The sequence below is a fragment of the Aspergillus undulatus genome, assembly GCF_047715775.1.
Source record: "Aspergillus undulatus strain CBS 261.88 unplaced genomic scaffold BDV17scaffold_39, whole genome shotgun sequence".
NCBI classification, from domain to species: Eukaryota; Fungi; Ascomycota; class Eurotiomycetes; order Eurotiales; family Aspergillaceae; genus Aspergillus; species Aspergillus undulatus.
The window spans coordinates 52,283-77,212 of record NW_027396643.1 but is presented as its reverse complement, the minus strand read 5'-3'; the positions used below and the strand labels follow the sequence as shown (position 1 = coordinate 77,212).

Below are 24,930 nucleotides of genomic sequence, written 5' to 3'. Positions count from 1 at the left end.
ATACCCGCTCGGTGAGAGGCGTCAAGTCTGTTCTTCAATAATTGGAGGGAACAGGTGTGCGAGCCTTCAGGCAGTAATAAAAAGAACAATACTGTCAGGAGTTTCACTCCTTAGAAAACCACAGGCCTAGGATATAACCATTCGTGGAAGAATGGTTATGAATTAGTGTAAACTCAAGGGATTGTCGGCGGTATATTGACAACATCCATCGTGATTGCCCTGCTGAGGGATCCGCGCCATCCAGAGCGGTTGCACGAGTTGACATATAGCTGCTCTTCAATCTCCGGTATTCCGCATAGTCCTGCAATCACATTATGGTTAGGGTCTCAGCAGTATCGGGCATCATAACACTGCCATCCTACGCACGCAGATGGGCACTTCTTTCGAGACAGTTGCCACGGGACCAGGGGCGGTAATTAGTATCTCTGGCCCCATACCACCACAGCCTACTGCATTTATACATCATATCCTGTGTCCAGGACTCACCCAGTGTGACTCAGGCCCGAATAATTGGATGGAGATGGGGCACAGTGGCTTGGCGGATAATGCCGCGCTCCGGTGCGAAGGCGTGTCCGAGAAGCGTTATCCGGGAGGCTTAAGCTTGCAGATATTATTCACATCGGTATAAGGAGACTGGGAAAACTATCAAAGATACAACCACCTTGATGACCATGGCGGGACACTTCCTGAAGACCAGGCGTCTCATGGCCTCGGCTAGCCCGTTCTCACGTGCACATCGACAGCCAAATGGATTATGGCTGAGCATCGTTACCTAAATGCATGACCACAAGAACTTGGTGGGCGAAATTTCAATGTCGATGGGTACTGAATTCCATTACTTTTAGTCATCTGCTTCTTGTTCTTGCGTCATGAAGTGCCACCGAAGGGGCGCTGTACTTTTCCACAGGAGTCAGCCAGGCATAGGGTTTCCATTGAAGCGCGCAAGGCTCGTAGACAGTAAATTGGTTGCCTGACAAGTGACCCACTTGGCAAAGCTTGCTAAGGGCCAACCTGCAGTAGGGCAACTTCCTGAGCCTCAATTGCGGAGTATGGGGCGAAACAGTGGGGAGCAATCACGGCTCCGGGGTAACTCTATGAAAGCATTACTCGCATGCTCGAATATGATGTTCATCATGGATGAAGCTAAAGGCTGATCTGCAGTCCTACAGAAGCCTGATTGAGCGACGCTCGTCCACTCACCCGGGCAAAGAAGTCAAACGTCGCGCAGGGTACTGCCGTAAGGGTAACCTTCCTATCCAGACATTGACCACGGCCTCAGGGCAAAGAGGCACTGCCACACATCACTCGCTAAGTCGTTCCCTCAGTACAAGGCAGTCTTCTTGCAAAGAATCAGGACATAAATACCCCCTCGCTCCGCTAAGTCTTCAATCTAAGCATCAACCAGATCACATTCAATTCCACCTGCCTCAAATTGTATCCCACAAACAAGACAAGACAAGTCAAGATGTTTTGTCAAGTCTCTCTTCGCTTTTTGCACCCTGGCCTCCATGATCATGGCCGGCGAGAAAAACATCAAGTTCCTGTGCACCAGCACCTCCTTCTCTGGCATCCAGAACTCCGGCAACAGTGTCAGTAATGGCTTCACCCTTTTCGACAACGACAACAACATCCTCTTCGAAAGCTCCTATCCCATCGGCTACGCCCCCTGCATGAGGGATACCAACCACCTCAAGATAACCTCGGACTGCTGGTTGGGAACGTACACCTTTAGTTGCACGTCCGCCTTTAGCGGTTCGCCCGAGGCATGCAACGTTTATGACCCTGACGGAGACGAGACGAAAGGCGAAGCGGATAGTGACTTGAGCTTCATTGGCATTAGTGCTGGCATTGATGGCACATGCAGCGGCACCATTACAACTCAGAGTGAGGGTGAGTGCACGATGGACAGTCTATTGAAGAGCGCTACACTGGGAAGTATGGTTCTGAGTGAGGGCTTGTGTGTTATTGATGACGGACTGAGCTGCGGAGATATCTAAGGCCTTGTGGCGCTCTGTGCCTATCTATTCATGTCCTGTTCCTAGTTACCTTTCCTGGAGGGTTGGCGAGACTGTACACATGTTCTTTTACCTTCTGTCCTTTTTCAAGGATAGCATAGTGGCATACATACAAGTTATCACGACATATAGACTTGATCATGTCCAAGCCAGACCAACGCAGGTGCTAGTACTCCAGCCCGATGGGTGTGCGAAACGCATTGCCCTCCATGCACCCCCTAGAGACCGACCCTGTCCCATTTTGCCATGACAGACTAACCTTATTGAATGTATGTTTCAAGCTATCTATCAGGCTGACCAGTGGCCAGTTGTAATAGAAGTCGTGACAGGGGAGTTGTCAACCCGAAGAAAAGCAGAAGAAAAAAGAAGACATTGGGTAGTTTATTCCGAATATATATAGCCAACAACCTGATCCTTTCTAAGATACGTGAGAGCGTTAGTTAGGAATATCCCGATGAAAGAAACTTCCGGCGTGCACAACGAGCTCCTGGAGCCTACCACTCCAGACCATTCAACTCCAACGGGAGACTGATAACCGGCGGCTTTGGTAACCGCCCAGCCCGAATATTAACCTGCAGTGATGGATCAATAAGCTTCGGTGCAGCCAACGACTTGTCGCGCTCCTTTCTCAACCCCACGAATTCCGCCTCTGTGACCCCAGTCTTCAGATGCTTGTTTTGGCGCTTGTGGTCCCTCACTGTCATACAGGGGGTGGGATTGCGCTGCTCATGTGGGTAGTCATGCCCAACCCAGATCTTGACGTGGTCTGGGAACTCGAGCAGTCTGCGACCAGACCGGAAGAGGCGCTCTGCGCTGCCGCCGGGGAAGTCGCAGCGTGCGGTGCCTAGGTCCACGTGGAAGAGGGAGTCGCCGCAGAAGATGTGGTCTGAGAGAGGAAGAACTCAAGTCAGTCTCGATACAGTAAGGTGAAAGGGTGGAGGTACTGGTGGGCCAGGTGGGTAGGTTACGAGGATGACCTCACCCCCAATCTTATACCCCTGATGGTCCGGCGTGTGGCCTGGCAGATGGATGGCCGTGGCTGTCAGGCTACCGATGGTAAAGATCTCATTGTCCTTGAACAACCTGTCGAAGACACCGCGATACTCGGCCGCGGGGATTCCGTACCTCTCCCCAACAACCTGCTGGACCTGGCCAATGCGCTCACCAACGCCGATCGGCGGTCGGTAGCCCTGCTCCTGGGCAAGGCGAGCCTGGAGATACGATGCTGCAGTGAGGTGGTCTGCATGGACGTGGGTTTCCAGAATCATGGATACCCTGTAACCCTCTTTCTTGACCAGTGATAAGAGCGAATCTGCGGTGGCAGTGCCGATTTTGCGTGCGGCCGGGTCGTAGTCCAGGACCGGGTCGATAATGACGGCCGTGGATGTCGATGCGTCTGCGACTATATACTGCCATGTGCCGGTCTTGCTCTCGAAGGTGCTGTGAATAGCTGGTTCGACAGGTTTCACTGATTCGACCCCGGGCTGAGAAGTCAGGGTTGAAAGATGTCTCGTGGCGAGTATATGTGGATGCGACGAGGTTTTCCTGCAGATCGGTTGCCGGTGCGAGTCCGGGGCAGCAGGACGACTAGTAATAGGGTATTGAGATCTTGGGATAGTCACAGTGGACTGGTGAGCACGTCCGGCTGCTCTGATGCGGCCGATGACACCCACAGCTCTGCTCCTGGTTACCATACAAGATCGATGAAAGAGCTCCATAACCTGCGATAAGCGACAAGTTTTTGACGTCTGAAGAACATATGAAGGCGTCCAGATGACAATGAAAAGGTCTTTATATTAGTTAAAAAGTAGTCGGCGAGGAGGGCCGACTCTTAACGTCAATCGGCGATTGACCCGTCCCAAACGGCGACCACCCCCCTCCATGCGGCATATGACGCAGAACCACGCCTTCAATTATGACGTTGATGGCCGATGAACCACTCAAAAGCATTACTCTAAGCTTCTTAATTACCTGAATCCTTAGCGAGGTATAGGTCCCTGAGCGACGACAGTGGTCCTGCAATCGCCGGTCTGAAATCCAGACGCCGAGCCGCCCCAGCCCCCGAGGCCTCCATGCTCATATAACGGCTCAGATACCCTATCAAATACTGGAATGCTCTCTTCAAGCTCGCATACATCATAATGCTTCCCTCCCGTGCTCTATGGCGCTCCATTATTGCACTGCCGACCCCTTCACTCGTCCGAAATGCATTACTATTCTTTGGGGTTTTTTTTTTTTTTCTTTCTTCCCTTCTGGATGACTAGACAACTTAGTTCATTTCCCTTATTTCCTTTCTAAGGTTATAAATGGTTATTTCGAAAGAACTAGTCAACCGCCTTCCAATTAAACTTATCTATAGCAGGGCCGGATAGGACCGAATATGATATAAATGTATGAGCAGTCTAGAGAATGGAAGAAACTTTCGGGAAAGGCTAGTCTAATCCAATGCTTGCGCTTCGCACATTTTGCGATATTTCCCCCCGCGCATGAATAACTCCTGATGAGTACCCATTTCCACGATTCTGCCGCCATAGAAAACACATATCACATCCGCATCCCTGATTGTACTTAGTCGATGTGCTACAGCGACTGTAATCCGATCACCCTCCTTCGCAGCCTCTTCTAGTGCCCTCTGCACGATTTTCTCACTCTCTGTATCAAGAGCGCTTGTCGCCTCGTCGAGCAGGAGGATATTTGGGCTGCGGATCAGAGCACGCGCTATGGCAATACGTTGTCTTTGGCCACCAGAAAGCTGAGTTCCCCCTGACCCAACAGGGGTGTGAGTACCCTCCGGGAGAGATGAGACAAAATCCCAAGCATTAGCGGAACGAAGAGCTGACTCAACCACCTCATCGGAAATGGTATTTGGCCTTGAGTTCCCTTCTTTTAAGAAATTAGAGTCATGTTCATCCAACAGACCCAGCGCAATATTTTCGCGAATGGTTCCCTTAAAAAGTATGGGGTCTTGTTGGACAAGTGAAACGATACTCCGATAAAGTGATGGGTTAATGTTGGTAAGATTCAAGGAGTTGATAGTGATATTGCCTGTCGTGGGGTCATAGAAGCGCTCGAGCATGGCAATCATAGTCGACTTCCCACAGCCAGAAGCGCCAACAAGGGCGACAAACTGCCCTTTTCGGATCTGTGTAGCGGTTAGATATGCCTTTTTTCTTTGGAACTTTCTTTGGAGGTTTTAGTTACCGTTAGATTAACCCCATTGAGAACCGAGGCGTCGGGCCGCAAAGGATAGGAGAATTTGACATCACGGAAATCAACCAAATCAGCGGACCCAGGACCATGGTCTTCGTTCTCTGGTGTTACATTAATTGTAGGTTTGAGTCCTTTCAGCCAGAAGATATAATTTGTCGCATTCACACCTTTAGTGATGCTGGTCGAGAACTGGAATATCTGCGAAGATGCTTGGCCAGAGAAGAAGACCCCTAAGAAAGCCACAAAGAAGTTGTACATGGTTATGTCGCCAAATGATAGTAAGCGACAGCCATACCAGAATCCAAGAGCCTGAAACCAGTACTCAATGCACTGCGTCAAACCAAAGCAGATCATTGTGCTCATCATAGGTTGTATGGAGGTCGTGACGGCTGTATCTAGTTCACTGGTATATCGCTGAAGGATAATCGGCTCAATTGCAAGAGAGGAAACAGTTCGTATGGAAGACACTGCTTCTGAGGCAATCGATGCACTGGCGGAGTATCTCTTTGACGTCTTTCTGTCGAGTCTGGCGTCTAGACGAATCTTGAGAAAGCCTGCACCAACAAGGGGGGGAAGACCAGCAAAGACAACAACTAGGCCAAGTTTCCAAGAGTGAGCGATAGCAAGCACGCTGCAACTTGCCAAATTTAGCACGGAAACCAGGATTAGCGCAATATTGAAACCCATCAATTCCAAAATTGCTTGTGGGTATGAGTCAATATATGTCACCAAAGCACCAACAGTGTTTTCAGGTCGGTCAAAGAACTGTATATCTTGCCGTAACATATTCGAAAGAATTTGCCTGCGGAACCAGTGGCTAAGGTGTTGGGCAATAGTGTTTGTTGCATAACCAATGGCGAAGTATGTAACCAAGCATCCTGAAGCCAGGACAATGAACATGGTAGCAAAGAAATTTCCCCTGTCTCTCATTTTATCACCTGTTAACTGAAAGACGTCAACAACCCTTGCCATCAATAATGCTTGGCCTGGATACACTGCTGCTCCTCCAACGCAGCCCAGGAAGGTGATCAGGTAGGCCCAAGTTAATTCAGGGCATTCTCGAATAAGGCGCACGATAGCGGCCAGAATACCCATCTGTGTGTGGCGATCGTAGTTGTCGTGTTCTTTCAATAGCTTCATTCTGTCTCTGACAGAAGTTTGGTAGCGGGATAGATCATTGAATTTGTCGGTGATTGTCAGGTCCTCCTCGTTGTTAGCGACAGCTTCCTCGTCTTCGGGTTTGTGTTGGGCTTGGTTCGTATGAACCGTCAGGTCCTGGATCTTAACGAGCTTAGCATAGGCACCATCAGCTGCAAGGAGTACCTCATGGGAGCCTTGCTCGATTATGCGACCCTTGCTCATAACCACAATGTTGTCTGCTTTGCGGATCGTTGCAAGCTTGTGAGCAATCGTGATGGTTGTGCGTCCTTTAGAAGCTTTATCCAAAGCTTTTTGAACGATTCCTTCCGCCTGCGGGTCAAGCGCGCTTGTTGCTTCGTCTAGTAAAAGCACCTTGGGCTGGGACACAATACTGCGAGCAATAGCAACACGCTGCTTCTGACCTCCCGAAAGTAGGCCACCACGCTCGCCAATCATCGTATCATAACCGTTCGCCAACTCGCAGATAAAGTCATGCGCGTAGGCCATCCTCGCAGCCTCCTGCACATGCTCCATCTGCACCTCTTTAGATGCATTTTCCCAAGGGGTCCCAACAAGGCCATATTTGATATTATCGAAAACAGTTCCTTGAAATAGCACTGGCTCTTGTTGCACGAGACGGACGTTCTTTCGAAGCCAGCTAATATTTAGTTCCTCGACTGGCACGCCATCTAGTCGGATAGTACCTGAGCTCGGGCTGTACCATCGTTCTAGCAAGCCCACAATTGTACTCTTCCCGGATCCAGACTGGCCTACCAACGCAGTTACCTTTCCTGCAGGCACACGGAGACTAAACTCATCAAGGACAGTCACTCCAGGGCGGGTCGGATACGCAAAAGTTATCTTCTCGAGTTCAATATCCCCGATAAGAGCCTCAGGTTGGAGTCCTGACTTGTCGTAAGGGTCGACTGCAGACTCTTTGTCGATTAATTTGAACAGTTGCCCTGCAGCAGAAGCAGCTCTGCCAAAGTCAATCGAATAAGGCGCAAGTGATGTCAAGTTGATTGCCGCAATAACAACCGATAATTGAACCCTGGTAAGAATTGTTAGCATTAAAGTATAATAACAGAAAGAAGAAATATCGTACGTGAAAATGTCGCCAGGTGAATCAATTTCTCCTGATGCCATCCTATTGATGCCCTGCCAGAAAGCCAGGCCAAACCCGAGGTAGATAATTGTGTATTCTGTTGAGAAGAGAACACCAAGTAATAATGAAATTTTCTTCCCAACCTTGTGCGCCTCGCTTAGGTACTGATCAAACTTTCCGACCAGCTTGACCTGCATTCCAAATGCTTTGACAGCTTTCATGCCAGAAAGGACACCTTCTGCAAAAGCATTACCTTGAGCATGAAGCTTCAGGATTTGGGTCTCGTAAACAGCCTCAATAGCAGCGACTCCTCCAGTCACCAGGATAGTGGCTGGAGCTATACAGAGACAAATAAGTGTAAGCTTCCACTGGACCACGAAAGCAATTATAAAAGCTGTCACAAATGCAGATAATCCTTGGAAGAGTAGGCCAATCTTCTCAGCCACACCAGCTTGGATTAACTTGCCATTAGATGTTGCTTGAGCTGCAATGGAGCCTCCGGTGCCAAAATCATAGTAAGCAATTTCCTGGCTAAGTGCTGATTTGAGATAGGCATGTCGGATATTCCGAATGATTCGATAGGCTGTATAAGTCAACAGTGTGTTGTAGGTATATGATAGCACAAAGCGTGCAATGCCTAAATAGACAAAGTACAATCTGGCTTCAATTAGCGTACGCTCACGGTGGGATACCTAGGGACATACGCCAGCTTGCTAACGTTCGAGCGAAACTCCGCTGGCGTTGATTTTTCGGCCGCAAAGTCCGTGATAACGTTAATGAATCTGCCAAAAATAAGATTTTGCAGGGCTATGCCGGCCCCAGACACGATAGCGGCCACGATAGCTATTGCTTGGAGCACCCAGTCAAGCCTGCCACCAAAGCTGAAGATTCTCTATCGTAGATATTAGTAAATGGAGCAGAATGTTGAGACAGTCGCTGACCATGTATCCAGCAAAAGTCGCTTTACTAGTGTCTTTCCCCGTGGTAGGTGAGTCTTTCGTTTTCTCCTCGATCGCCTTCTCCGTCAACATGCCGACCATTGTGCCTCAGCGCGCAAGGCAGAGAGGGTTTTTGCCGGTGTAAGATAAAGAAAAATGGTCGAAAATTCAAGTGGTATGAAGCTTCAAGGAGGCTGAATGACTGATGAACATTAGATATTCCTCATGGGCAAGCAGGCTTTATAGGGACCAGCCGGACTCTCTTCGAAGATTCTTACATCGCAGGCCGAGGATTCCGTAACGGAGTCCGTTTCCGCCGCTGGGCTCGGCATCATTCCACTTCCGCCGCTGGGCTTGGCATTATTCCACTTCCGCCCTGGCAGATTGCAGAGAAGAGAGCCGGCTTCCGCGGCCTCCGCAGTTATCAGCACCTGTTTCACTGTTTCAGTAATGTGGCGGGCTACAGAACTCTAGGATAGTCGCTTACTAGATTTACTAGCTGAGTCTTTACAGCATTGGCAAAGGTAAACTATTTCGGAGCTTTTCAACCTCCAAAGCCTCAAACTCGCACGGACCCTTCGAGTTTTCTGCATATATATCGCACTTTCAATCAGGTCAATTCCATGCATGAACAATCTGCTTAACGAGTCTTCATCACAGACCCGTATTTAAATTTATCTTTTCTCTACGTGCAACCTGCATTATACAACAATAACCAATGGCTTCTCCTAATGTTCAAGTCATCATTGTCGGAGCTGGGCTCAGTGGTCTGCGTGCAGCAAAAGAGCTCCAGGATGCCGGAATCTCTTACCTGGTGCTTGAAGCGATGGATCGCGTGGGAGGCAGGACTCTTTCCATGCCGACCAAGGAGAACGGCCAAGCCCCTGTCGATCTTGGGGCCGCATGGATCAATGACACGGCCCAAACCGAAATGCACTCTATGGTTCAAACCTTCGGCTTGACTATTGAGGAACAGCGACATGAGGGGACCTCTGTGTACCAAGACCATTTGGGAAAGTTAACGTCAATGCCTTACGGAATGGAGACAGGAGTATATCTCGCTTTCCTTTTTCATAGAACATCCCTGCTAACGACATTCTACAGCTCACCCCTGAGCAGGCCAAGGAGGTGGAAATACTATGGCCAAGATTATGGAGCATGTTGACCGTTGGGGCCCCGAAAACCCAACTTTGAGCTCTGAAGCCATTACACTGGACTCGATGACTGCAATGGAATTTATCGAAAATGAGTTCAATGGCAGTGAAGTGGCTTACTTCTTGATTGCGACCATGTGCCACGCCATACTAGGTTCTGAGCCGAATGAGATGAGCGCCCTACAGCTGGTTGATTACCTTAAGAGTGCTGGGGGTCTTCCCAGTGCACTCTCTGACACGAAAGGCGGAGCGCAACACCTGCGGATACAGCAGGGGTGCCAGAGCTTTGCGAAAGGGTTGGCTGCACAGCTCGACCCTGAACGGATCAGGCTGTTGAGCCCAGTCTGTCTTATTTCTCAAAATGACCAGGGTTGCGTCGTTGAGGCAAAAGACGGAACCTCCTATCGCGCCGTCAAGGTCATTATGACGATCCCCACTCCGCTTTATCGGACAGTTACTTTTCAGCCAGAACTTCCCAGAGCGAAGGCCGTCCTCTCTGAGTCAACAAAATTCGGATACTACGCCAAAACGATTCTCATCTTCCCCTCCCCTTGGTGGCGCAATGCTGGTCTTTCCGGTTGTCTTGACTCGGAGACAGGTCCGATCAGCCTTGCTCGGGACACTGCTAGCCCGGAAGAAGGGCAGTATAGTATCACATGCTTTCATGTTGCGGATGCAGGACGTGCCTGGTCAAAGCTTACAGCAAGCGAAAGGCGAGAAGCTGTGCTTGAACAATATCGCACCATGTTCAGTGCGGTTGTAAAGGATGTTCCCGAACCCACCCAGATATTCGAAAAAGAATGGGCGAAAGACACTCTGGCCCCGGGTGCGGGCGTCCCAGTCATGATGCCGGGTGTGTTAACTGGGGATGCAGGTAGGGCTATGCGCGATCCTGTTGGGCATATCCATTTTATCGGAACAGAAACAGCGCTCGTGTTTAAAGGATTTATGGAAGGGGCCGTTCGCTCAGGCATTCGGGGCGGTCAGGAAGTGATTGCCGCCCTGAAGTCCACGTAAAACTACAAAGGGCGGTGGTCCAAGCGGTAGCTGGCCTCCTGAATCAGTTTGTCTTTGGTCAATGGAGAAATCTTGTACGCGAGCGAGCATAATTTGGTGTTCATAGTCAGCTTCAACTGCCGTTCAGGAAACCAGAATCAATGCCCTAAAAAAAATCATATTTTCTCCCTTTTACTTACTGGCAAAAAGACGGAGATGGAGAACGCTTGCCAGGCTTCTAAGCTAAAAGAAGTCTATAGGCTGCCTAAATTCCTCCCTAATATTTGGCACCAGTATATTATTCAATAGTAGGTCGGACGTGGCAAACCAGACCCAAGATTGACGCCGAGTTTCTTGGCGCGGTGTCCGCGGACATCTGGTGGTATCACCACTTCACCACGTGCACCACAAAGGTATCTAACCTGTCAGCCTTCCTATTTCTCCTTGGACTTCCTTCAGCTCCTGAGTTTTTCGTGCGTTGTTCCTCTTCCCACACATAATTCACGAGCTCATTAAGCCGACATGTCTCAAAACGGCCAAGACCAACTCACTTCTCCGACGCTTCCGTGGCTAAGTCGAGCGGTATGCCCAAAAAGGAAAACCTTTATTCGGTTTTGACGTCCATATGAGACTGGCTTTTTATATATACTGACTATTAAATGCGCAAAGTGTGATAGGTGCCATAAGCGGAAAGTGAGTCTGTCACTTACCTGGTTTACGCGCTTTGAATAAAGCTTTGTTAAGCACAGTGACATTCAAATACGATGCGATAAGACGTTTCCATGCGCCGGTTGCCGGAGCATGGGTGTCAGTTGTGAGCCATCAAAGCGCCCTGCAGTTGAGAAGCGTCAAAGGGTTCTGATTTCTACACAATAGTAAGCCTGGACATATACATTTTCCTCCATGGTGCATCGCGTATTCATCATTGAATAGTGAGAAGAAACTCGATCATCTTGCCGAGGAGTTGAGCCGTGTTGCGACGCTTGTGGAAGCACTACATGAAAGCTCATCAGACTCTTTGAGGCCCACGGACGCTGCAACGCCTTCTCAGCTCCTGGCGGCCACAGCATCTGCCTCTAACTCGCAGAACAGATACTTGACCAGGAGCTTGCATACCACACTTAAAGACAAAGCTTCCTTGGATCGAAATCGAAACTACAACAGAGAAAGTGCGGTAGTTATTGAGGGGCAGTCATCGCTTACAGCGCACTCTGCACTTGGGGTGGATTTCATGCAGAATGTTGCCGACTCTTCTCCTAGCACCGCGGGCAGCTTTCAGGTTAACAAGCTTCTTAATAACCTTCGAAACATCGTCTCATTGCTCAAGCCCCAGTGTTTATCGCATGATCAACTTTTCCCGCTGGCACAAGAACCATTTCCCGGGAATTGTCAGGGATCTATGATGCCTCCAATCCAGGCTGCATTCGCCGTGATTAGTAATGCTCAAGGTATGCCCTCCTGCAACAAGGCGAACCAATCATGGTTACGTCTCTTTTTCCATCATCATCACAAGTAACTGATCCTTGAAATAGATGAAAGCGATTTCACATACCTCTGTATTTCAAAGCTTCTCAGCCCGCGAAGTCTATCAGATCTGTGTATGAAATTATATTGTTCCTCAGAATGCTCAGACGCAGAACGTATCATTGTCAACGCCGCTCTGTACTGTGAGTTTATCCTCTGCACATATAGACCTTTGACTAAGAAGATTACAGTTCTAGCGACGGACCCAAACACATTTAATAACGACTCAGATGGGTGTGGTGAGCGCGGAAACCTGCAGCAAATGTGCAGGAAAAATCTGGAGATAGTGCTTTCCCGGATTTCCCTTTACCTACAAGGAGACTATGACATGATCTTAGCTCTTGTTCTTGGGGTACATCTCGTGAAGCCTCGGTATGAGTGGCTGCAGTATCACGCTGACTATGTAAAATCTAGGCCTTATATGCACTCGACCTATCAAAAACATACCTAGCGTGGACTTTGGTGAATGCTGCAAGTCAATGCTCGTATTCCCTCGGTTTCCATTCGAAGCCTGACAACACTGAGGGGTTCCTCAACGGCCCGAGCCAAACCGAATTACTCTTCTGGACAGTATATTACCCTGAGAAAACACTTTGCCTCCGACTTGGCCGTTCGTCTACCATTGCAGATTGTGATATAAGTATCTCGCCGCTGGAGAGGCCACAGGGATCTAGCTCTTATCACCTAGACTATCTTAAAGTGCAATTGAAGCTCGCCAGTGTGGCTGCAAGGATCTATGAACGGCTATACAGTGCCAGAGCTTTCAAAATTCCCAGGGATGAGCGGGCACGTCGAGCAGTGGAGCTATCCCAGGAGCTTACTGGTTACTGTGAACAAGCGGTTTATATAAACGTAAGGCTGCTCCTAAAACGCTTTTCACTCGGTCTGACTTTCCATCTCCGTTCATCAGCAGCGTTGGAGCAAATCTAGCACGAACGTTCGTATCCGGGAGCAAATACTGCTTATTGCTGGCTCAGATGAAGTCTTTCGACTCTCTCTACTTACACTTGTCAACCAAGCCATGCCGACATCAGACGGTTCTATTACAAATTTCAGCAAAGAATGTATCCTTTCCGCTAGGAAGGCACTTGATTGTCACCAGACGTACATGACGGAGCTCGCAACAAAAGGCTTGTCAGTCGTGACGACTTACATCCATTGGTGCGTACACGTGGAAAAGTTCTCAGATTGGTAATGAGTGCTCTCCATCATATTCAAATCTAACCTGTCCAGGACCATTTTTTTCGCACCCTTTACACCATTTATCGTCCTTTTTTGTCATGTGATCGAGGCAGGGGATGTTGAGGACCTCAAGCGGATGGGAACCTTTGTTGACTCCTTCAAAAGCGCTTGCCAATACTCCAGCACTATCAGGAAGCACAGTCGCCTTTTCAGTGCTTTCCTCGAAATGGCTTTGCATTATAATAAGCTGAAAACGTCGTCAATCTTACTCCAGGAAGAGCATGCAGGACGCAGAACAGAGGTAGGTTGGCAACTCTTTTCGCATGGGCAACAGTCCCAGGGGTCATCCCAGATTGATTACTACTCCCAAGAAGCCAGTCAACCAATGTCATCAGATATTGCTGGTATTGCAGCTTCTGCCCAGGATCAATTTGCACAAGGCGATATTTGGAGTCAGCATGGTTTGTGGGGGGAAGATTGGTTTTCTTTCAACCAACAGGTTATGGGGTTGATAGATCAAGATGTGTTGCCATTCTAGCCACAATTCCGTCCTTCTCTGTCTATATCCGACGCTTTAGCACCTAAGTCTAGGACCTAGTAGTATGCTTGTTTTGCTTTTTTTCCGTAACGAAGGCGTTTCATCGCTAATTTTTTAACCAGTGCTTGAGGAACACAACAGGTTCTGTGCCTACCTTTAACCACAGAACAGGGACTTAGGAGTTCCGGGGATTGTAAAAAGCCACATAAGCGTATTTCTAGGCAGAAGACATGAGTCCGATTGTTTTACTACCGGATCCGGCAGAAGTACTATAGCTTCCGTACTAGTTAGATGTGTGAGCTGGCTACCTTTCAGCGGGTTGGAACAGGGTGATAAAGAGGCGACCCCTGAGGCACTTCAATCCGTCACATGGAGTATGAGCCCCATCTCAGCGCGGGAACCAGCAGCAAAATAGTACCCCAGTGACACCAGGCTGACCGCAACAAAGATACCAGCCGCATAATTCATCGAGGACGCGGTAACCGGGACATATACTGGAAAACACACCCATACAGATACCCACAAGACCCATAATAAAGCAACGTAGTCGATAAAAAGTCCCCATTTGCCAAGGTTCAGCCAACGGTCCTTTGGTAGAGCGTCGCATCCACGCCATAGCAGGGCCACCAGACACATAGCAAATGACATTTTACCACACAGGCTTGCCCCACCTAGAAGAGCATTCATGGCGGTGCTCGAACCGAGCTGCAGAGCACCAACGGCTGCAGCAAGAACTGTGTTGATGTACAGAGCGTTCAAAGGCAGATGACCAGACGAGGATAGTTTTGCAGAGAATTTCGAGAAGGGGAACCCCCCCTGCCTAGAAAATGACCAGTATAGACGATTCCAACTCGTCATGGCAGCCCAATTTGCCAAGTTAAAACTAAAAATGCAACAAACGCAGGCGGCAATGCTTAGAGGACGGGAATTGTAGGCGTTGAAGAAGAGCTGAAAGAGGGGTTGACCACCAACCGGTTTCAGCAGAGATTGTGGGTCGGTGTTGCAAAATAAGAGGATAATAATGGATATGAAGCCACCAGCGAAGTTTAGTAGTGCAGACCCGATCATAACTTGAGGAATTCGCTTTGACGGTTGTTCAACCTCGTCTGCAAGGTGCGTGGCAGAGTCCAACCCGCCAACACAGGCAGCGCCGGGCAGGAGCGTAAGAAAGAATACAACAACATTGGAATCCCAGCCAGTTTTGTTTACTACCTCTTTAAAGACGATCTCTGCAGATTGTTTCGGGTTGGTGCGGATGAGTAGCGATATAAGGATGAACAATGCACTGCCGTTGATTATAACAACTGACGCGGACAAAGACCAGGAGATAACTTTGATAACTCGAGGTAGATTGACAAGGAAGGCATTGGTGACGAAGGCCAAGTACACCAGATAGGTGTGCCATACCTTGGGCTCATAACTGGGAGTAGTAGCGTCGGCGAGTGCGATAATCATTTGCGCTGGGAAAAGGGATGATGCAGCAGTAATGCACCACCAGCAGGCATTGGTCAGCCAACCTATTATATATCCCAGCAGCCTAGCTCCGCGCGTTGGACCCAGAAAGGTAATCCAGAAAGCAGGCCCTTTCCAGATGTCAGTTGCTGTTTGGAACGAACGAAACACTGAATAGACCTACCAGACGAATGAGGTAATGCAGAAGCAACCTCTGCCAGCGCAATGCAGAGGATAATTTGTCCGATACCTGCGAAAATGAAAGCGTAGATAAAGAACGGAGGCCCTCCGGCTGCAATACTAAGTGACAGGTACGAGCCGATAGCCAGTGGGGCCGCACAGATAGAAAAGTTGAGCCCCAATGTTGAAAGCAGGCTGAAGTTCTTTTTGGGTTCAGAAGGTTGACTTGAGGAAGCCGTCAAGTCTAAAACCTGAGCAGTGGTGATTCCTTTCTCCGAGTCCATCTTGTCGTTATTGTGTTTTTGTCCCAGTGCGTGAACAACGACATATATATATCTTCGTCCAGATGCGCCACGCTGAAGTAGGTTGGTGTCATGTCCAACCACAATCCGGGGCAAGCGGGGTAAAAGGAACTGACGATGTCCAAGCCAATATCAGCGACTCAATATCTAAGCGCCGTGTTTGGCACATTGTCCATTCTCGGACCAAAAGGCCATCGTACATCAATTTCTACTTCTCTTGGTCTGTCGAAGCTGCCTTGTGTCTTTACATTATTGTATCTAGCATGATTACCCCTCTTAGGCATCAGCGACCTTTGATCAGAAGTGACCTATAGGGTATCTATTCACTATCTGAACTTGATACAGCGGAGGCTTCGCTCCATGCGCCTGGTCACTTTTGTCGCGTGATCTCACACGAGACTCCTAATATTTTTTTTAAAGCTGCCATCTGGTAAAAACTCCAATTACTGCTGTGAAATATTCTTTGTTCTTTTCTTTTCGTTTCCTTTTTGCTTTCCTGAACCTATGAATACGGCTTAGATGTAGCAGTGATTCACATGGTACCAGTGTAAATTTGTGTAAGATTAAGAATTAAAAAGATGAGTCGAGATAGAAGGTACTAGCGGCGCAGAAAGCGGCTATAGGATACCACCGAATGCCTTCCCTACAGTGCTGACTCCTTCCTTGCACTTATCCATAATGACTCCGCGACCGCTCGAACCTGACCGTCTTCCGTCACAAGTTCGCCCTTGAGATACCATTTGCGACCTTCCTTCTTTTGGAGCCACGTCTTGACACAGATAATGTTGGGAGATTGAACAGGTTTTCGATAAAATATAGCCAGTTTTGCGGTGTAGAGGGGTGCATTCTCCTGAGATAATACTGCCCTGAAGCTCTCAACACAGAGGCTGAGACTCTCATCAATCAACGACGCAATGACCCCGCCATGTACAGTTCCTTCAAATCCGTTCAGTCCGTTCCCAAGTTGCGCAAATAAAATACAGGCCGGCTCGTTGGTATTCTCGGGGGCAAAAAGGTGTGTTTCCTGGTTTATTTCCAACGTTGATTTGAGATTCAGGACTTTGCGGTCCAGAACAGCCATTGCCCGCACAATCGTACTTTTCGTGTTGATCGTATTGCTGAAAAAGGAGTTCGATGTTCCTCTTTGATGCTGCGAACGAGCTGTAAACGGAACGCAGCAATAATGATTGGAAATCAAGTACCGTTGGGCAAACGGCAATTTGGAGAAGAAAGTGACGGTGGCTGAGTCCAATACAGCTGTACGGAATTGTTTTTGCTTCGTCTGGTCGTCATTTGCCTCCTGCATTTTCTAACCAAAATTGTAAGACCACTGCAGATACGGACGACGCTTGTGAGATGAAATAAAGAACTCAAATAATTGACAGGGAGTGATGCAGTCTCAAATTTATTTCAAATACGGCCCGACCTAGCTATGCAGATAGACCTTAACTTCCTATCTGAAGCAAGGCTGGCGGCGCATAGATGGTGCAAGACCGGCGCTTAGATCGGCCGCATGAGCGAACTAACGAATGGTTGCTCAGGGGCTGACGACTGAGAGCAGAGCTGAGAATATAAAAGTTTTCCCGCCAGCATTGAGGGAGTAAAAGATTTGGCTGGCACCTCACAGCTGCAGTGATTGCGCAATGGACGCCAGCCGGCTGTTTGATGTCAAGGTTTTTATTCGACGAATAGTCAACGGAGGTAGTTTGGGTGGAGACCGACTGATCTATATGAAAGCCAAAGAGCTCGAGAATGCCTATTGGGGGTATGACGTTGAGAGCAAACAGAGTGACGATGAATCAAGCGAAAGTGACGACTCCTCGTCCGATCAACCCTCGCGTCGTACTCGTACTAAAAAACGCTCTACCAAAACTCGTTCCAAGAAAGCAAAGTTAGAGAGTGATAATAAGCAGCTATTGAAAGAAATCAAACGCCTAAAGCTCAACCAACGGGGCAAAAAGGCAGGTTCCGCTACTCGGCGGAAAACCAATCGTCACTGAAAGCATTCTTATCCCGGACAAATGCTGTTCTTGTGAGGCACTAGGTAAACATTCAGAATCCCATCTTATTGATAAGCCTCTAACCCCTCGACTACATAGTTACCTAGGAAGTGCTATAGTATCAAGGGCCGTAGCAGGAGGTACATGCTGCCTGGTTCCCATGAAGCCTCTAGAATGACCACATGTTTGTATTTTCACTTTGTTGCTTTACTGCACCGGAATATATGTTATTGAAAAGAATATCTCTCCATGAGCCCTTGTAATTAGAATACTACTGAGTGATGCGCCCCCAGAAAGGAAATTCTGACTAGACTAATGGGCATGCTTGATTTCATAACTGGCTGGAATGCAGGACGTAGAATGAACCGCTTGAAGACCTTTAACTATAATTAAAGTATCAAGCGCGATGTTATTCGGGCATCGGCCGCGGTGGCGGGTATATGCTAAATAATATCTCTGCCCCAGTCTCTCCTTTACTCCTCCACCCTCCTTTAAGTCGCATCTCCATCTATAACATCCATTAATATCTCGCCTGGGCGATGAGTTCGTGGCTTCAATCCCTGCCGGTAATAAGAACCTAACCCTATCTCTCCCCTATCCAAGCCGCATTGCTATCGGACCCTCACCGGCGCCGTTAGAAGACAACTTGTCTACACCAGGTGTGTTTTTCGAAATACCACCATGCAGAATTCCTGACGGCAGCATGCTAGCCTCTTCAAACTCTAATAACCACTAGACCGCAAGCTGACCTCTTCTCTGATATAGTTTCACCCTATTTTAGTAAGATTTATCGCTCGAACTGCCCTGAACCGGTCAGTCCTGCCGAACACTGCGAGCTATAATTCACGAAAATGACATGCTACTCTTCCTAGTCTCGTGCAGTGACTGGACAACTAGCTAACCTCTGCTCTGGTATAGTTCTAGCTGAATCAAGTAATATCAGATATTGCTATACCACTTTCCTATTCCTGATCGGTAAGCTTCCCGTAACACAGCAAGCTCCTACTCACGACAGTGACCTGCTACCCTTTCCAGACCCCTGCAGTGACTGAACAGCTAGCTAACCTCTTTATATATTAAGGCTTACTTTATCCGAGCACGATCTAATATTACTATAACCTTAGCTATCTGCAAGGAGTCAGTCGACCCTAATCCTGACGATTCCTAGCCCGCCGCAGCCACTAGGTAGCTAACAAGATACCAACCGAGGCCCAGACCATGGCAGATAACCAAACCAACTCCCAGACCACTGGTCAGCCTAACAGCAGTCCTGGTACTAAGAGCGCGTATCCTGAACCACGTACTAAGTTATTCCCGGAGGGCCTGTTTGATGATATTGATTTAGAATAATATATCGCACAGGATATAGATACAAGTAGTGCTTCGCGGCTGGATACTGAGTCCGTGATCCCTGATATTTCCGAGTTGCAACTGGAGTTAGCCCTTACAACGCTTAAGGCCAAAAACAAACTTAGCAATATATAGCTCCTTTTAGATAGTACCCTGGGTAATATCCCTGTCTATACCTTCGGAGACCTTTCCGTGGAACTCAAAGTAAAGTATAAAGTACTATCGCGTGCTGATTACCTTGACTACTTCAAGCACGCACACTAGATCACGGCCGCCATATTCAGGCCCATGGTAGAACAATTAATGCAGGCCTTGGTAGGTTTAGAGGATCTTGGTCATGCATATATTACTGGTTTCAAGGAGTATTCAGAGACTAATAAGTACCAGGAGAGATTCCCTGAGTATAAGGAAGCTTGTAACTAGGTAAAGTATAACAAAAAGTCTAGTAAAGCAGCCAAGTAGCAAGTCCTAATATAATACTAATACTATAGAAGTATACTCCTAATATACTATAATAGCTAGTATTAGCACCGTGGGCTTAAAACCCTGACTGTAAGGGGGCAATATGTTTGTGCTAAACTATACCGCGCCGTATGTACATGAAGGGTTCGTTGAAGGAGGAAAAGATAGATAGTCGTGTGTGGAAAAGGTAGGAGGTAAGCGAGGGTGGGTCTTCGTACGAGGTCACATGATGACCGAGTAATAACAACTGAAGAGGTGCCTCGTACGAGGAACCCATAACACTGACAAACAAGTTCTATAAGGAGGAAGATAGTATTAGTACCCTTAATCACGCTATCCTGAACCATGTCAAGAAGTTAAAGACTAGCAAACACGGACGCAAGGGGCAAAAGGCTATTATCTTAGTTAGCATGGCTAATCTTGGTAATATACTAAGACTTACCAGCTAGTACTAGTCAATCCTGTTTCCTGAGGAGATTAAGGCAGAGAACCTCTTTATTAACTATATTCTTGGTACTCTGACTAGTGTACCTGAATACTCGCAATTATATACTAAAACTATAGTATTAGAATCCCCAGCCCCCATGCCTTGATAGCCTAGTTACTATATCTCTCTTGTTTCTAGACCTACCCCTTTAGGGCTCTAGTATATACCAAGTAGCCCTCCTGCAGAAACACTGCCTGGGCAATATATCCAGCATGAGATACCTGCCCCTATAACCCTGATTGCGGCCCTGGATACCTTGCCCTCTAGCGCACAGCAGAATGTTCCTTTTACCTTGATCAACTAATCTATCCCAAGCGGCCTCCAACAACCTTCGGTGCCATATAGCGCTACGACCAATACCAATAATCAGCGCGAACCATTAACTAGCAACATGGCTGAGCAGACACCCGCCTTATCTATATCCGGGCATGGTGCCCAGGATATGGTGCCCAGGATAAGACGCCCGTGCCTGAGTACCAAACCAACGTGGACAGGAATTTAACTCCGGACAGCCCAACACCGGCCCCTTCTACGTCTGGGCACGGTGCCCGGGATAAGATGCCCTTGCCTGTGAGCTCAAACACGACCTCTGAACAAAAGGGTTGCACAGATAAAGTACTAACCGCAGGTTCAGAAGCTAGGGTAACTGACAAGGAAATCTTAGGGAAGAAAAACCTGCCTGCAGAAGAAGGACCATGCGTATATCTTACTTCTACTATATTAGACCAAGTAATATTATCCTAAATTAAAGCAGAGGCCAACAAGAGGTATCCTCTTGGATAGACTCCTGAATGAGCACGACAGGCCCGAGTAAATTTCCTTGGGAAACTGGCAAAGCCGCTTGCAGAGGCAGGGCAGGATAATAGCCAAATCTACTCACGGTATCTTAATAAGATCTGCAAAGCTACCGGCTTCTCTGCGTGGGTTGAGGACCCCGAGCTTATCTATCAGCTCGCAGTCCTTTCCAGTAACTGCGATAGTCTTGGATCCTGGGATAAATATATCTATCACAATGCGCAGCGCAGCCTCTGGTTCTTGGCGCCTGTTTTTAAGCATAATTTATTCAGCTAGTTTTACTACCACTTTACTGGTATCCCTCTCAAGATACCCGAATTTAATGGTAGGTAGGACTTTTTAATTAATAACCTTATAAAGTATGTTCCGAGCCTGATAGATAACCCGCGCTCCCTGCTTGCCTCTAAAGGTTATGTGGATATCAAGTTCACAAATCCGTACTTGCAGACGCCCGAAATGCAGCATCTCTTGGCCCTCGAGACCCGCATCATTGATTATCACACAGCCGCCACCGGGGGCATGCGTTGGGCGCGCCAGCATAGCGTCGCCTAATAGATCGCGGTGCGTTGATAAGTGTGACTTAAGTACGGCTGAGCGGACGGGAAGCCCTGTTCTCCACACCCTGTGGTCGTATGTACTAGACTTCTCGTCATATCTACTGATAAACAACTCAAGAAGTTCGTGAAATAACTACAGCGCAGATGTTCCAGGTCTCCAGTATCCGGGACCTCTCGACGGTGCCAATTACCAGCAACCACGAATCCTTTTACATATCGGTCTACGAATTTTGATTTGCTGATAAAATCCCAGGAAATCATCTATGTTGCCAACTATTGTACATTGATCCCTGCCGTCCCCGTACCAATAATCATGTGGTTGCTGTTTTGTGGATTTTGTGGATAACAATGTATAACGCTGCTGGGATATATATATATATTTGATACATTAGAATAGCGGACCAAACGTCGAACATCAGTATTGCAACCAGACCCTCCCTCGACAAACCACATCCCAGTTACCCCATGAACTTCGACCACTGCCACAAGCCTCTGCCAGTCACAGTTCTCCGGCTAATGTCGTCTCTTATCACCTCTTCACATGGTTGAATCTTTTCGCAGCCATGGTTCAGCTTCAAGGAATAACCCAGTAGCACATCGCTCGCAAGAAGGAAAGCAAAATGGCGGAACTACAAGTATAGAAGGACAATAATTAGATCATGCCAAAATTTGAGGCTCCAAGATAAAGTTCGGCTGGCCGCAACCGAGCTCCCGACGCGTATCGACTTCGGCATCCCGAGGAATTCTCCCCAGTTCCAACCCTATCCCGATCCCGATCCCGATCCCGATTTCCACTTCCGGGTCCACCCCACTCACTCCACGTACGGAACAAGAAAAAAAAATTTCTCTTTCCAGCAAAAGAAAAATTAACTGACCGACGCAGGGGTCGAACCTGCAATCTCTTGATTCGTAGTCAAGCGCCTTGCCATTGGGCCAGCCGGCCTGATTGTTGAATGGACCTGATAGCTATGCATATACAAGTCGAACTTAGATTCTGCAAGCAGCGGGAAACGGCCGGGGTGAGTTGGGTAAAGAGACAAGAGCCTTGGGCAAATGATGGTGGAGATCTGCCTTTAGATTTAATGTTTTAGGGAGTGGTCTGTTCTAATAAGCAATACATAATCAAAACATGCATCCTAATCTCTTCAGGAGGGAATTTGGCAGCATCGGCTATTTTTCATCCGATGCCACGAAATATATATATAATCGTATATGGTCATCTATGGTCAATCATACATGAGGTAATCTCATCACCAACTACCCATGAACAGTCTTAATAACAATATATATAGCCTCAGGATTCACAACCGTAGAAGTATCCCCGAAATCAGCCCTCTCACCCACAAGTATCCTCTGCAAAATCCGGCGAGTGAGCTTTCCAGAGCATGCCTCTGTGATATCTACGAGGTACATAGCCTTCGGAAGCGCATAGTCACTAATAGGTCTGGAGACTTCGCTCCGCAACCCCAGACGTAGGACTCGTCCCTCCAGTTGCTGTTTGGGACTCGCAAACGCAACGACCGCCTGCCCTGTCTCTTCGTAAATGATGCCGACAGCCGCCGCTTCAGCAGTGTATCGGTTTTCGAGAAATGCGGCTTTAATCTCTGCGATTGAGAAGCGGTAGGCATCGACATTCACGACGTCATCGATTCTTCCTTTGAGCCAGTAGTAGCCGTCTTCGTCTCTGCAGGCGCCGTCGCCTGCGAACTATGTTGAAGGTTATTATCGAAGCCTGCCATGATAGCGTGCTGTTTGGACGAAGGGTTGACATATGTAATACCCAGGATACGGCTTGAAAGTATGTGTTTACAAAGCGTTGGTGGTCACCCCATGCTGATCTCGCCATGCCCGGCCAGGGATTCCGAATAGCCAGAATGCCCTCCGGACAATGAGATGTGATCACCCCTCGGGTGCTGGATTACAGAATGACCGTCTCAATACCGAAAAAGGGCAAGGTGCAGCTCCCAGGCTTGGTGGGTGTCACTCCCGCCAACGGTGTGAGAACCAGGGACCCGGTTTCAGTTTGGAAATAAGTATCAAGCAGATGTGCTCTGCCTTTTCCCATTGCGTGGTAATACCACTTCCACACTTCTGGTGCAACGGGCTCCCCGATTGAAGCCAAAATACGCAGCGATGGCAATGTGTGTGTGGGATCTCGGAATCCCTGAGCCACTTTAGGAGACGCACCGTTGTTGGGGCGACGTAAAACTGGGTTACGTTGTACTTTTCACAGATATCCCAATATCGTGATGGGCTTGGCTAGTCCGGGCTACTCTCATAGATGATTGCGGTGCACCCGAGAAGAAGTGGAACGTAGAGAGCGTTGACGAGCTGCCCTGAAATCCAGGCGATATCGCCCGCGCAGAAGATGTCGGAGGGACGAATGTCAATCACGCATTTGCCTGTCACTGCGGCACCGGTCAAAAAACCCGCAGTGGAACGAACCAAGCCCTTAGGTTTTCCGGTCGATCCTGACGGGTACATAATGAACAGCGGATCCTCAGAGTCCATGCTCTCAGGCTGCACAAGCTCCGCAGCCGGATCAACCACGTCGTCCCATCGGACATCACGGTCCTTGGCCCATGCAGTGGGGGTCTAGTACACTGATAAACAAGGACAGTATGCACAGCAGGGCAGCTTCGCAACGCTTCATCCAAAAGCCTTTTCATTGGTAATTCTCGGCCACCGCGCTTAGTATAATCCACAGCAACGATTACCTGTGACGAGCAGCCCAGCAGTCGGTCCGCAATGACAGCCGGTGCGGTTCCGTCGAAGATCAAAGTATGAATCGCACCGAGGCGCGAAATCGCCAGAAAGATGATGACGGCTTCTGGAAACATGGGCAAGTATACCGCCCACGCGGTCACCTTCTTTACCCCACGCGCTCGAAGTGCCGATGCAGTGCTGGATATTGGCTCGTCGGGTTCGTATATAAGCGCCACTCGGTCGGGGGTTGCATGAGGCATTCAAGCGCGCACCCAGGAACCATGCGACCCCTTCGGACGGGGTGCCTTCGCGCACTTTCATAAAGACTTGCTCAAATGTCAGAAATTCTCGAAATTGCCGCGCCCAGGATTTGTCCGGGCTATCCACGGATTCTTTGTAGAGTAGTCGATAGTCATCCATGCCGTAGAGACCACCATGATCCCTGTTTGGGAGAAAGACAAGTTGATGGAACGCTATGCGCAGTCAATGACAGCCTGAGACCCCTAGAGAGAGTAGATTGTGCGACCTACGAGTACATTTCTTCGACGATAGAAGTTGTCGGGGTGGGGTAGGAGAAATGGAAGGTTTGACTAGGGTAGATAGTAGGGTGATCTTGAGCTGGCGGTGTCACAATCATGCAGTCAAAACGATCTCTGTCCTGCAAGTCACGGCTCAGATGGCAGTGAGCTTGTGACGCGTGTTCTGCGTTATTCATGCATAGGGCCAGGTATCGTGTATGAGGAGTGGCTATTCCTCCCCCCATTACCGGTCCAGACAGGTCGAATGGCGTCATCCATTAATTTGATATATTGGATGTCTGAAGTTACCGAGACACAG

The 24,930-nt window shown here is 48.4% G+C and overlaps 8 protein-coding genes and 1 non-coding gene across 9 annotated transcripts; 3 read left to right on the top strand and 6 right to left on the bottom strand.

The window, feature by feature from the left end:
* Positions 1-1,514: 1,514 nt before the first annotated feature.
* On the top strand, positions 1,515-1,997 carry BDV17DRAFT_293139 (uncharacterized protein; the record flags this gene model as incomplete). The annotated part of the gene is made up of 1 exon (XM_073762531.1): positions 1,515-1,997. One exon carries the CDS (start codon positions 1,515-1,517, stop codon positions 1,995-1,997), a length of 483 nt encoding a protein of 160 aa, XP_073613627.1.
* A 363-nt stretch (positions 1,998-2,360) lies between these two features.
* BDV17DRAFT_268579 (MBL fold metallo-hydrolase) lies at positions 2,361-3,781 on the bottom strand. Its single transcript, XM_073758476.1, has 2 exons — positions 2,998-3,781; positions 2,361-2,901 (listed from the first exon to the last, which is right to left on the bottom strand). The coding sequence occupies exons 1-2, from the start codon at positions 3,731-3,733 to the stop codon at positions 2,510-2,512; spliced, it is 1,128 nt and encodes a 375-aa protein (XP_073613626.1). The 5' UTR covers positions 3,734-3,781; the 3' UTR covers positions 2,361-2,509.
* Positions 3,782-4,450: 669 nt separating this feature from the next.
* BDV17DRAFT_268574 (ABC transporter ATP-binding protein) lies at positions 4,451-8,591 on the bottom strand (the record flags this gene model as incomplete). The annotated part of the gene is made up of 5 exons (XM_073758475.1): positions 8,412-8,591; positions 8,175-8,362; positions 7,471-8,127; positions 5,217-7,416; positions 4,451-5,157 (listed from the first exon to the last, which is right to left on the bottom strand). The coding sequence occupies exons 1-5, from the start codon at positions 8,508-8,510 to the stop codon at positions 4,453-4,455; spliced, it is 3,849 nt and encodes a 1,282-aa protein (XP_073613625.1). The 5' UTR covers positions 8,511-8,591.
* A 535-nt stretch (positions 8,592-9,126) lies between these two features.
* On the top strand, positions 9,127-10,579 carry BDV17DRAFT_299388 (flavin monoamine oxidase family protein; the record flags this gene model as incomplete). The annotated part of the gene is made up of 2 exons (XM_073763863.1): positions 9,127-9,459; positions 9,557-10,579. The coding sequence occupies 2 exons, from the start codon at positions 9,127-9,129 to the stop codon at positions 10,577-10,579; spliced, it is 1,356 nt and encodes a 451-aa protein (XP_073613624.1).
* A 415-nt stretch (positions 10,580-10,994) lies between these two features.
* BDV17DRAFT_268560 (uncharacterized protein) lies at positions 10,995-13,879 on the top strand (the record flags this gene model as incomplete). Its single annotated transcript, XM_073758474.1, has 9 exons — positions 10,995-11,140; positions 11,228-11,251; positions 11,303-11,433; positions 11,492-12,006; positions 12,091-12,225; positions 12,274-12,434; positions 12,497-12,934; positions 12,993-13,243; positions 13,316-13,879. Coding segments are annotated over exons 1-9 (1,787 nt in total), but the record flags the coding sequence as incomplete, so codon positions are not given.
* Positions 13,880-14,002: 123 nt separating this feature from the next.
* Positions 14,003-15,718, bottom strand: BDV17DRAFT_299386 (amino acid/polyamine transporter I; the record flags this gene model as incomplete). The annotated part of the gene is made up of 2 exons (XM_073763862.1): positions 14,003-15,385; positions 15,439-15,718. 2 exons carry the CDS (start codon positions 15,716-15,718, stop codon positions 14,160-14,162), a joined length of 1,506 nt encoding a protein of 501 aa, XP_073613622.1. The 3' UTR covers positions 14,003-14,159.
* A 497-nt stretch (positions 15,719-16,215) lies between these two features.
* Positions 16,216-16,898, bottom strand: BDV17DRAFT_268559 (PaaI family thioesterase). Its single transcript, XM_073758473.1, has one exon. It carries the CDS (start codon positions 16,815-16,817, stop codon positions 16,380-16,382), a length of 438 nt encoding a protein of 145 aa, XP_073613621.1. The 5' UTR covers positions 16,818-16,898; the 3' UTR covers positions 16,216-16,379.
* A 5,360-nt stretch (positions 16,899-22,258) lies between these two features.
* Positions 22,259-22,330, bottom strand: BDV17DRAFT_t103. The gene has a single exon. It is a non-coding gene; the product is annotated as a tRNA-Arg (tRNA).
* Positions 22,331-22,644: 314 nt separating this feature from the next.
* Positions 22,645-24,730, bottom strand: BDV17DRAFT_299384 (uncharacterized protein; the record flags this gene model as incomplete). The annotated part of the gene is made up of 8 exons (XM_073763861.1): positions 22,645-23,094; positions 23,177-23,292; positions 23,329-23,467; positions 23,515-23,641; positions 23,684-23,961; positions 24,000-24,328; positions 24,366-24,535; positions 24,624-24,730. The coding sequence occupies 8 exons, from the start codon at positions 24,728-24,730 to the stop codon at positions 22,645-22,647; spliced, it is 1,716 nt and encodes a 571-aa protein (XP_073613620.1).
* Between the last annotated feature and the right edge of the window lie 200 nt (positions 24,731-24,930).

Coding starts and splice junctions, on each gene's coding strand:
- BDV17DRAFT_268559 (XM_073758473.1), bottom strand. CDS start 16,817: ATGGCTGTTCTGGACCGCAAAGTCCTGAATCTCAAATCAACGTTGGAA.
- BDV17DRAFT_268579 (XM_073758476.1), bottom strand. CDS start 3,733: ATGGAGCTCTTTCATCGATCTTGTATGGTAACCAGGAGCAGAGCTGTG. Junction 2,902..2,997: donor TCAGGGGTATAAGATTGGGG/GTGAGGTCATCC, acceptor TTCCTCTCTCAG/ACCACATCTTCTGCGGCGAC.